Source organism: Citrus sinensis, chromosome 6 (genome assembly GCF_022201045.2).
Source record: "Citrus sinensis cultivar Valencia sweet orange chromosome 6, DVS_A1.0, whole genome shotgun sequence".
Lineage (NCBI taxonomy): Eukaryota > Viridiplantae > Streptophyta > Magnoliopsida > Sapindales > Rutaceae > Citrus > Citrus sinensis.
Window position 1 is genome coordinate 4,101,892 of NC_068561.1, and position 11,102 is coordinate 4,112,993.

At 32.5% G+C, this 11,102-nt stretch overlaps 2 protein-coding genes across 2 annotated transcripts; one reads left to right on the plus strand and one right to left on the minus strand.

Annotated features, from left to right (window-relative positions):
- Positions 1–1,297: 1,297 nt before the first annotated feature.
- Positions 1,298–5,274, plus strand: LOC102624321 (isopentenyl-diphosphate Delta-isomerase I). Its single transcript, XM_006480369.4, has 6 exons — positions 1,298–1,597; positions 2,985–3,040; positions 3,492–3,583; positions 4,117–4,219; positions 4,324–4,461; positions 4,619–5,274. Exons 1-6 carry the CDS (start codon positions 1,329–1,331, stop codon positions 4,870–4,872), a joined length of 912 nt encoding a protein of 303 aa, XP_006480432.1. The 5' UTR covers positions 1,298–1,328; the 3' UTR covers positions 4,873–5,274.
- Positions 5,275–7,003: 1,729 nt separating this feature from the next.
- On the minus strand, positions 7,004–9,603 carry LOC102623840 (F-box protein At2g02240-like; the record flags this gene model as incomplete). The annotated part of the gene is made up of 3 exons (XM_052443570.1): positions 7,004–7,731; positions 7,795–7,912; positions 9,244–9,603. Coding segments are annotated over 3 exons (972 nt in total), but the record flags the coding sequence as incomplete, so codon positions are not given.
- Positions 9,604–11,102: the final 1,499 nt, after the last annotated feature.

Below are 11,102 nucleotides of genomic sequence, written 5' to 3' on the forward strand. Positions count from 1 at the left end.
AAAAATAAATACAATTGCTATCCATCTCATTACCCTTTGCATCACTTACCAATGTGTGTTAATATGAAATTGGAGAAAAAGTATGTTTCTTCAAAAGTTGAAATAATAATTACATAAACAAGAATATATTAAACATTACTCTTCAATAAATAATCACTACAACTAAATCAATTTGGTCACGGCTTCAGATCAATACAACACCATCCCTACGCTCATTGAAATTTATTTATTTGAAAAATATTTAAAAAAATTTGGTGAGTTTTAATAAAACAATATCGGATATCCTATGGAAAATTTTATTTTAAGAATCTAATAGTAAATTCAATCATTCTTCCATTTTCTAACGATTTCTAACTTAAAAAATAAAAATAAAAATAAAAAATAGATTTAATCATCCAATCCATGTACAAACTGAATTACCTAAAATGAAAATCCATATTAATTGAATTTATAAGTTTTGTAATTATAATTTAGATAATTATGGATATAAAACCTTTCATGGGATTACGTAGATTTGAAACATTAATAAACCAACTTGCATACCATTTTTAAATAACTATATAATATATGATTTGTGTTTATTGACACTTGTTGTAATAGTCCAAACTCGTCTATTAACTTATCTAAATTACCTGCTAATATCAATTAATTTAAATCTTAATAAGAAATGATCCAACTCATATACAAATTCAACTTTTCTAAATTTGATTACCATTACCATACATTTCAATATGAATCTGTATATTTCATTTTTTTTTCCTTTCATATCTTATCCCAAAGTAGTTTTTAATTTTTTAATATTAAGTTAGAGATTACGACACAAATGTTGATAAATACCGTCAATTATATATGTCGAGATCTAAAATTAGTATAATGTCAAACTCTAACCACTTGAAGTCGGTCTAATTATCGAAACCTAAGTCACTGTATTAAAATTTACTTGACTCGACGTACCAAAGTTGAACTACAGTGCGAGAATAAAAAGTTGAAGAAAAAAATTAAATAAACAAACTTTCACATTAATGAAAAGTCTTGAATCCTCAATATGAGAGCTTGAAATCAAAGAAAAAAATAAATATATATAAACTTCCACACTTACGGAAAGACTCGGACCCTCGATCTAAAAAATAAGAAAAACCCTAATAAGAAATTACCTATAAAGGAAACATAACAAATAAATTAGCATAAAGTGAGGGTAAAAATGTAAAAGCATAAGTCAAAGAAAAACGGTGGTCCACTTCCATTAGATAAGAATAAAATAATGAAAAAATTTGCTCAATAAATATGCTTTAAAATGGCAGATTCGCTCTTGCCATATTGAGGTCCCAATGTCTACTACTACGCTTTATAACTGCGCCACAACCAAACTCTGCTCCTCACTAATCAACAACTCTTCTTCTTTCTCGAAGTCCCGTCTATTTTTCTCCTCTTCCCATTTCGCCCCTAGGGTTTCTTCGATTCGCAGGCCTCTGTCCTTGAGAGGTGCCTCTCGTTCTAGCTCTTCTTCTTCTTCCGCTCGCGCAATCAGCACTATGGGTGACGCTACTACTGATGCCGGCATGGACGCTGTCCAGCGCCGCCTCATGTTTGAAGACGAGTATGATTTTTTTTTAATTTAAATTCTTAATTTTTTTTTTCACAATTTCTTTCTCCGTTTTTTTCTAATTAATCAATCAGCAGGATTTTCGAGTCATCACGTTTGACTAAATTTCTGAGATTGCTTTTAAAGGTGACGTTACGTTACCTACTAGGATACTGCTACGGCTGCCTACTAGGGACCTATCTGATACGAAAATTGAAATTATGATCCAATTTGAGAAAAAAAAATTACAGATTATTAAATTATGTTGATTGTGTTTTTTTTCTAATAATCGAACTGAATCTATGCTTGTTTTGGAGATTTTTATTAACTTGTGCATTGAATTTATTTTTTAATTTTTTTAAAAGATTCAAATTCATCTGATTTTCAAATATTTAAAGCCTTTTTTAAGACACTGTGAATTTTCTGTTTTATAAAAATTATGTTTATCTGTTATTATCATCAGGATCCTTGAGCCGTTATGTTTGACTACTACTGTCCACTACTACTATTAGGGACCTATTTGATACATAAGTTCAAACTATGTACTGATTCGAGAAAATAAAAAATAGGGGGACTCGGATGTTATTTTCCTGTTTCGTGGATCCAATTCTGTCGATTGTGTTGTAGAATTGAACTGAATCTATGTTTGTCTAGGAGATTCTTATAATCTTCTATAGGATGAAATGGATTGAATATATTTATTTTTTATTTTTTAAAAAAAAGAGTTAAATTCATCTCATTTTGAAAATTTTAAAGATTCGTTGATTTATTGACCTTATGAGTGGAACATAAATTACCATAAAGGAATAAAAGAAACTAGTGTTATTTATTTATTTCCGTATCCGTAGGACAAATTTTCATATATTAGGAGATAAATTTTTGTTAATTTTGATTTTTTTTACATGATTAAATCTCAGGTAAATACACAACAAATCAATTACTATATTAGGAATGACTTTAAATACAATTTTAGCTGATCTGAAAAAAGCTAATCTGGAAAAAGATTTCGATTTGGATTGTATAAATCAAATCTGTCTTTCCTGATCTGTTTACGTAAATTTATTTATGTATGTCTATATATCTTTTCCCTAACGCTAATGATTTGAAGACATCATTTTGCATACTGCAAGGATGAGATATATATCATTTTGTACATATGATGCATTAAATTTTCGCAAGCTTGCTAATTGTTATATGGTTATCTTGTAATAAGTTATGGCCTATCTAACTTTTATTGATACCCTTTGTATTTGATTTGTTATAAAGGCGTTCAATTTGAAGTAAAACCATCAAAATTTCTCTTCTTGTCTGAAACATGGCCCTGTAGCATTTGGTTATAAAGTATCCGGTGATATATCAGTGATACATGCTCATGATCTTTTGTAATTGATACTTTTGACAGATGCATTTTGGTGGATGAGAATGATCGCGTTGTTGGTCATGAAAACAAATACAACTGTAAGTGAACCCTCTGTTTCTGTATATTCTTAAAAGAAATGCATGCAATGTGATATATTTGTTTAAATTTCTCTTTTTGCTTATGCAGTTTTACATTTTTTGAGTCAGATTTCTTCATGTTTATCACTGATGACTTATTTTATGGGCTTTTATGCTTTTACTAAATTTTGGTACACTTTTTTGCCTGATTATTATATATATTTGGAGCTCCTTCTATAATTACCTCTGGATTTAAGGAGTGGAAAAAAATTAACAGAGCAAGAATCTTTCGCTTTGGTTTAAAATGTTTTAATATGATGCCAAATTTCTTGTTCTTTTCTCTGCTTGGGGACTGTGTGGGTGTTTTGTCTCGTTTCCTGCATGCTTTCGACATATAATGCTGTATTCTGCTCTGTATAAATTCTTAATTCCTATGCAATTAATGTAAAGTAAATCTTTTAAAAAAATGCAGGTCACTTGATGGAAAAGATTGAGTCTTTGAATTTGCTACACAGAGCCTTCAGCGTATTTTTGTTTAACTCAAAATATGAGCTACTCCTTCAGGTATGTCTTTTCTGTATTCTATGGGTAAAAACTTGTTTGTCAATGGACTGTCATTGGGTTGTGCAAATTTGCGGTTTGACATGGGAGATGACTGATAGTAATATTCTCTTTGTTATGACACATAAATCTTAATTTGTAAGTCTTGGAGAAAAAAAGAAAAAAACAACTTACTAGTTGAAATGATTAGAATTGCAGTAATATATGAAAAAGATATTTATCTGACTTGGGGACCATGTGAAAGGATATGATATGTTAGCATAGTGTTAAAACTATTGCAAGTTCAAAATCCTCTCATGTAAGACCGATATAAATATTGAGTGAAATTTATTCAGTAATTAAGCAAAGCATCCTAAACCAAGGGCTAAAGCCATCTTAGGAATGTCCGTGCATCTTACATGAAGGTATCCATCATTTTGAGCAGGTCAGTAGGCTGTAAGAATTGATCTTGAGGGTTGTAGTATTGCATGCACAAATGCGTTCCTAATATTTTTTCGATCTTGGGGTTTGTGTCTTATTCTGTCATGTCTGGACAGCAACGCTCTGGAACCAAAGTTACCTTCCCTCTTGTGTGGACTAACACCTGCTGCAGCCATCCTCTGTACCGTGAATCTGAGCTTATTGAGGAGAACGCTCTTGGTAAGTATATTTGCATCTTTTACATTCTATTGAAAGTCTATTTGATCTTTTGTAACTGCAACTGATTCTAAAGATGTTTTTCTTTTCTTTAATTTGCTTATCAGGGGTGAGGAATGCTGCACAAAGAAAGCTTTTGGATGAGCTGGGCATTTGTGCTGAAGATGTGCCAGTTGATGAGTTCACTCCACTGGGTCGCATTCTGTACAAGGCCCCTTCTGATGGCAAGTGGGGGGAGCATGAACGTAATGTCTTCATCTAGATCTATTTTATGTTTCATTTTGACTGATAACTTAATTATTGAGTATCAATATTAGGATGACTGGCAGGAAATAATAACTTTTATTCTTGGAAAGTCTTTAAACCGTAATTTTGACTGTTATTTCTCACATTAATTGGCAGTTGACTACTTACTTTTCATTGTCCGAGATGTTAGTGTTAACCCAAATCCTGATGAAGTAGCCGAGTATAAATATGTCAACCGGGAACAGTTAAAAGAGCTTTTGAGGAAAGCAGATGCTGGAGAAGAAGGTTTGAAGCTGTCTCCTTGGTTCAGACTGGTTGTGGACAATTTCTTGTTCAAGTGGTGGGATCACCTCGAAAAAGGTACCCTTAACGAAGTCATTGACATGAAGACCATTCACAAGTTGACTTAATAAAGCCGCAGGCCCTTGAAACACAGTATTTGTGTGCCGGAACCTGTATTCCAATAAGTTTGGGCATTTGAGAGTTCTTCAAGACATTAAGGGTACACAGTATCTTCTCACCGGTTTCTTTATTCCAATAAATTTGGATATGCGAGAGTTCTACACAGATTAGCATTTTGTTGTTGACGTTACCTTATCTTTTCGTATGTGCTGCTTTTATGGAATTTTATTGTTAAGTTTGTAATTTTGACATTACATATGGTTTAGTAAAAAAATAAAAATCTGCTTCTTCTATTAAAAATGCAGTTGATTTTAGTTTATTTTTCTGAAGTTGTACTAGATTTGAGCCTTGTGAAGCCTCATTTGCTGGTAAAGAAATGAAGAATTAGTGCTGTTTGGCTATTTGTTTTATGTCGGAAGTTCAGTAATCTGTTTTTCGTTTCCAAAATTTGTTTTTGTTTGTCAATATTGCAGAATTTTTGTGGTCCATAAGATGTGAGAGTGGATTTTTCCATGGACTAAGTTTCTTAGAGACACTGACGGACCATTTATTTGAAGACACAAACTTATAACACTGATATTTTTGGCCAGAAGTTTGTAATCGGGAATCAGATTAAGTATTTATATAAGTTTTTTCTTGTCAAAAATTAAAAATTCAGATGGGTTATTGGTGGCTCTTAGATCGAGCATCTTAGAGGGTGTTAAATTTTAATGTACACTATCGTTAATTGATATTAACAGATATACGTCATAAGATTTTTTTAAAATTAAAGAAAAAAAATAGATTATGAGAAAATCTTACTTCTCCCAGTAATAACTAGCCTCCATTCGACTATGTGTGAGAATAAGGGTTTGACTATGTATAAAAGAATTATGAGAGTTAGTTTTAATCTTTTTTCAATTATAAAATAATTGAGTAGGCAGTACCAATTATAATTTTTGATGTAATATCAGTAATAGATATAATTCAGTAATAGATATAATAGGCCTATGTATTAGTATTAAAAAAAATAACTAGTCTCCGTCCATCTTTATGATTTAAAAAGGTAATTTTAGTTGTGGTGAAGCTCAAGCGTGTGCTTTGCACACGATGAATGTTGCATCTGTCACAATTTTGGTTGTAACTTATTTTCTGTTACTCAACAATTTTTTTTAATTATATTTAAGGTAAACATCAATTAATCTATCAGGTAAAATGATAGTGTTTAATTTGTTTCTATAACATACTAAAATGATACACTATATGTACACATAGGCTAACATTGTTTATGTTACTCAGTTGGAGATAGTTTGGGTCAAGTATTATTATTCAAAACTCCAGTGGTGTGTTCATCAATTAGTAATAAGAACAAGCTGTAATGAAAATAGATTAAAATTGAAATGAACAAGAATCAAAATAGGGAATGGGTAGGAAACAAAATGGATTAAAATCAAAATGAGGTAGAATCGGAATGGGAAATCAAAATCAAAATAAATTATTTACTTTAATAATAAGAATTGGAATGAACTATATTGTCATTGATGTGTTTAGTTTGTTTTGGACTCAAAATTGTTGCAAGTTACTCTCTCTCTCTCTCTCTCATCGATAGGAACAGTGTCATTAGAAATCTTGGGCAAGTTGAAGAAAAAGTCGTGTGAGGAGGCAGCGAAAAAATACTCAAGAGATGGAGGCCGGAGGCAAGTTGTAATTGCTATTGGGGTTCCAACACAGAAATCGCCTGTTGTAGCCTGCTCAACTGCAACGGTGCGCACCACTCTACCGAGCACACAGCCCAGGGCACACTCTCACTGAGCCCAGCCCAGTTTGAGTCTACCCATCATGTGGTACATTTTGCCGAAGCTTATGTGAACAGAGAAAAAGCAGAGGAGCTTAATAAATTGACTGCTGTAGAAGCTTGGGAACGCTTGATGGATGAATCGTGGGTCAATGGGTAAAACTTAACAACATTTTTAATAACCTTGCTTTATTTTAAATACCATTCAACCCCGACCCTCAAGTTACTAACGACAAGAAAATAATGATGTAAGCTGCATACACACTGCAGTTTACAGGTCTCTTCTAAGAAAATGTTCGAGGTGAAATTGTAATAACTATCAATTTGCATAGAAGCTAAAAATTATTATAATCTTACCGGGTTAATTCAGAGGAAGATTACATGCAGAGAAGTGGAAAAATAAAAAATAAAATACAATACTACATAGTTTTGACGATACGGATAGTTCAGAGGAAGATTACATTCTGAGAAATGGAAAAATAAAAAATAAAATACAATACAACATAGTTTTGACGATGCAATTAACACAATGAAGAACTAGCAGATGTCCATCACAATGCTAATGTGATACAGATTACAGGGGAAAATGATCCTCTTATTCATTTACCCAGTTTTGGCCTGATATCTATACCTTGAATAACGAGGCCACACTTCCAGTGACCACCGGCCAACTCCAAAACGCTCATTTCCAGCTCACCATCTTCAACATCTTCTTCGTTGAAAAAATCACCTAACTCGATCTCCAACCACTCATCTTTTCTCTCCTTTGGAAAATAGCCATCATTTTCTTTAGGCGTTGAAGCCTGACTGCTGCTGCGATTAAGTAAGCCATGATAACCTTGCCTCAGCCCTCTTTCTTCATGCAAATATACAGTTTGTGTTTGGGTTTCACCACTGACTAGTCCAACACTCACAGCTACAGGTTGATATTCAAACCCGTACGATCCTGCTGTTAGCTTGTACACAAGATATGCAGTGTATAGTGTCCCTGGAGACAGACTACGAGTGCTAATTTTGCCACGGATTTCAAGCCAACAGACACGGATAAGCTCAGCCACCTCCAGAAACCTATTTTTGGATATAGCCAATATAACTTTACTCATCAAAAAAGAATAATACCTAAACAAATAAAAGCAATGAGTAAAAGAAAAAAAACTGGCCTCAGGAATAGAGATCCATCTCCAATAAGCAGATGTAGAGCTCCAGATAATCAGAAGATCCCTAGCGGATATCATGTAACATTTCTTCCCACTCTGCTTGTCCAGTGAAAAGCTCTGCTGAATGTCACAATTAGATATGCACCGTTGCTTATATTAACAAGGTAAGGAAAGAAGAAGACAAAACCGCATGAAAATGACGGTAAAATTTTACCAAAAAAGGCACTTCAATTTCAAAAGTGTTTAGAGGAGTTTTCGGACAGATCACTTTTGAATTAAAAATATTTGTGGAAGTACTAAAGCACATTTTATAAGATCACTTATCAGTTATCAAATGTTTCTCAAGAAAAAGGCAAATCAAGTTCCCTTTCACACTACCAACTGCTTTTTCACTCCCAAAAGATATTATTGTTGATTTCAACATGTTATTAAATTTTCCTCCACAAGATAAAACACCATCTAGAGGCCCAAAACAACTGATTTCATTTAATTAAAAGACATGCTTTTGGTGGTGTCACAAGCACTTGCAACAAAGAACATGCAGCACCAAAACACACATCATTTAGGGGTGGACACTATTCAGTTTGGTAACGAAACTGAAACCAAATGGTTCATGAATTTATGAACCAAATGCGAACTAAATTATAGAACCGAACTGAACCGAACCAAATTAATTTAATTCGGTTCGATTCTATAATTTAATTCAATTCGGTTCCATTTGATTTTATCTTATATATTCATTATTTAATAAAAAAATAATATAATAATACACTATTAATACAACAATAATCTTGAGTCTATAAATTAGCAAACAATAATCAATATAATAAAATTTAACAATAGTAAATTAACATAATAAATTCTCAAAACAATCTAGAAATCCATAAATAATAACCAGTATAATTAAATCTAATAATAATAAATTAAAATAACAAAATTCAACAATAAAATAAAGTGTATGCTATGATATATAAAGTATCATGTATTAATTAACAAACAAAAATAAAAAAAAGAACTATTTTTGAATTTGAATTTTAATTTTTTCTTGAACCATTTGATTCAGTAATTTGGTTCTGAACCATTTGGTTTTTTACTCCGAACCAAACCGAACCAAATTGTCATAATATGGTTCGGTTGTACACATCAAGCTCCCCATATGAATTCTAACAAATACAGTAAAATTCTACCGAAACAAGTCAACAAATGCTGGAAGATCTTTACCAAAACTAGATAATTAGAAGTGTATTTTGAGGTGTTTTAAAAGAAATCAGTTTCAAATAAAAAGCATCTTCAACAAAAAAAAACTGAAAAATTTAATGGATTCAGTCATTCGGATTAATGATTAAAAAAAACCGTACATTAAAACCAAATTAAAATCAATTATGGGTTATGAACAAAGAAGAAAATAAAAGGAATTAAGTGATTATAAGGTATGCAAATGTTCCAACCTTTTTGCCCTCGTCGATGAGGATAGGGTTATGACAGAGGCTAAAATAGAGCTCCTTCTTAGAGGAGGAACGCAGCGAAGAAGAAGAAGAAGAAGAAGAAGACGAAAGAAGAGTAGAGTAATCGGGCGGCAAAAAGCTCTCCCAAACGGCGTCGGATTCGGCCGCCGACTTGAAGATAGTTGAAACTGAAGACAATCTGCATGCGTCACGAGGAGTAGTAAAGGAAATAGCGTTGGCAATGCAACCTTCGGGTAAAAGCTCCATTTCTGCTTCCGTGGAAATTAGAAAAAGGGAGATGGAGAGACAGATGCGCAGACGAATCTCGTCGTTTTGATTCTTATGGTTTTTTATTTGGGCATTTTATAAAGCGGCGGAGAGTGGAGATTCAAGGAAATCTTAGGTTAAGTTTTTCATGTGGATGTGTGCTGGTGCATAGCCAACGCTAGAGAACTCTAGAATACCCGGATGTGGTCCGGATCCGGACGAATCCGGATAATCCGGGCCGGGTTGAATCCGTAGAAGAGTGTTAAAGAATCTGGATTCGAAATGAATTTTAATAACCCGGATTAATCTGGGTCCGGGTCCGGATTTGGGGTAACCCGTGAATCCGGATTCGGGACCGGATTCATTTTTTAATATTATTTTTATTAGTTAATATAAATTGGAAACATAAAAAAAATCCTAAAAAATCGCGATTCATTTTTTTATATCTTTCATTCTTTCTAGTTTCTATCACAAATCGCGATAACCTTGTATGTGATCTAGCATTCTTGAATTGTATTTTAGGACTTGTAATTTTTTGAGTTATTGATCTGGGTTCAAAATCCAGAATTCGAAAACTCAAATTTTTCCGGGTTGAACTCGACCCGAACCCGCATGAGAAAAAATCGGGTTTTAATCTGGGTCCGGAAACAAAAAAATAGTGTCCGGATCCAAAACCGAAAAGGATAAACCCATACCCAAATTTTACCATCCCTACTCTAGAATGCCAGAAGCTGTGCACATATCGATGATCCTAGACTTCTCTAGAGTCGGGCCCGAATTCTAGAGTTCTCTAGAATTATAGTGAGCTTTTTTAAGAATAAACGATGATCGTAGATTTCTCTAAAGTCAGGCCGCATTTAGGATGGCATAATGATTCGGATCCGGACAATGGATGTGCTTGCATCCGAAAATTCGGATATTTGGATCCGGCTTATTCTTAATTACATTATTAATTTAATAATTTTTAATTGAAAATTATATAAACTAAAATTGAAAAAAAAAAAAATACACAAATCTAAGTGCACCACGGGCCGACTCTAGATTTGTGTTTTTTTTTTCCTAGACTTCTCTGGAGTCGATTAATTTTTCTTGCTTTTTTCCTAGACTTCTCTAGAGTCGATTAATTTTTCTTGCGTAAGTGATTATATATATACACACGCACACACACTTAACAGGCAATGTTATTTCAATACTTTACATAAAGATGTAAAGATGTTTCATAAGGCCTTATGATAACTTATTGTATGAATTTAATTATAAAACCATTAATACTTAAACAATAATGATCATAGGAGGTACTGTAATAAATTATTTGATTTATGTTTTATTAATGATACTATACGAGTTACAACCAATGAAAAATATTTTATTCAAAAATTATATTTAAAAAATATATATATGTGTATGTAACTACATAATGGCTTGGATATATAATTTTAGAGTTAAGTTGTTTTAATTTAAAATTTTAACACGAAATATAAACTATTAATTTCATATAACTCAATGGTGGATGATGTTATATCACAAAATGTTTCTTTGACTTTCAATATCAACCATTAGATTGTAGAGATTAAGGGCTCAAATTGTGTATCAAA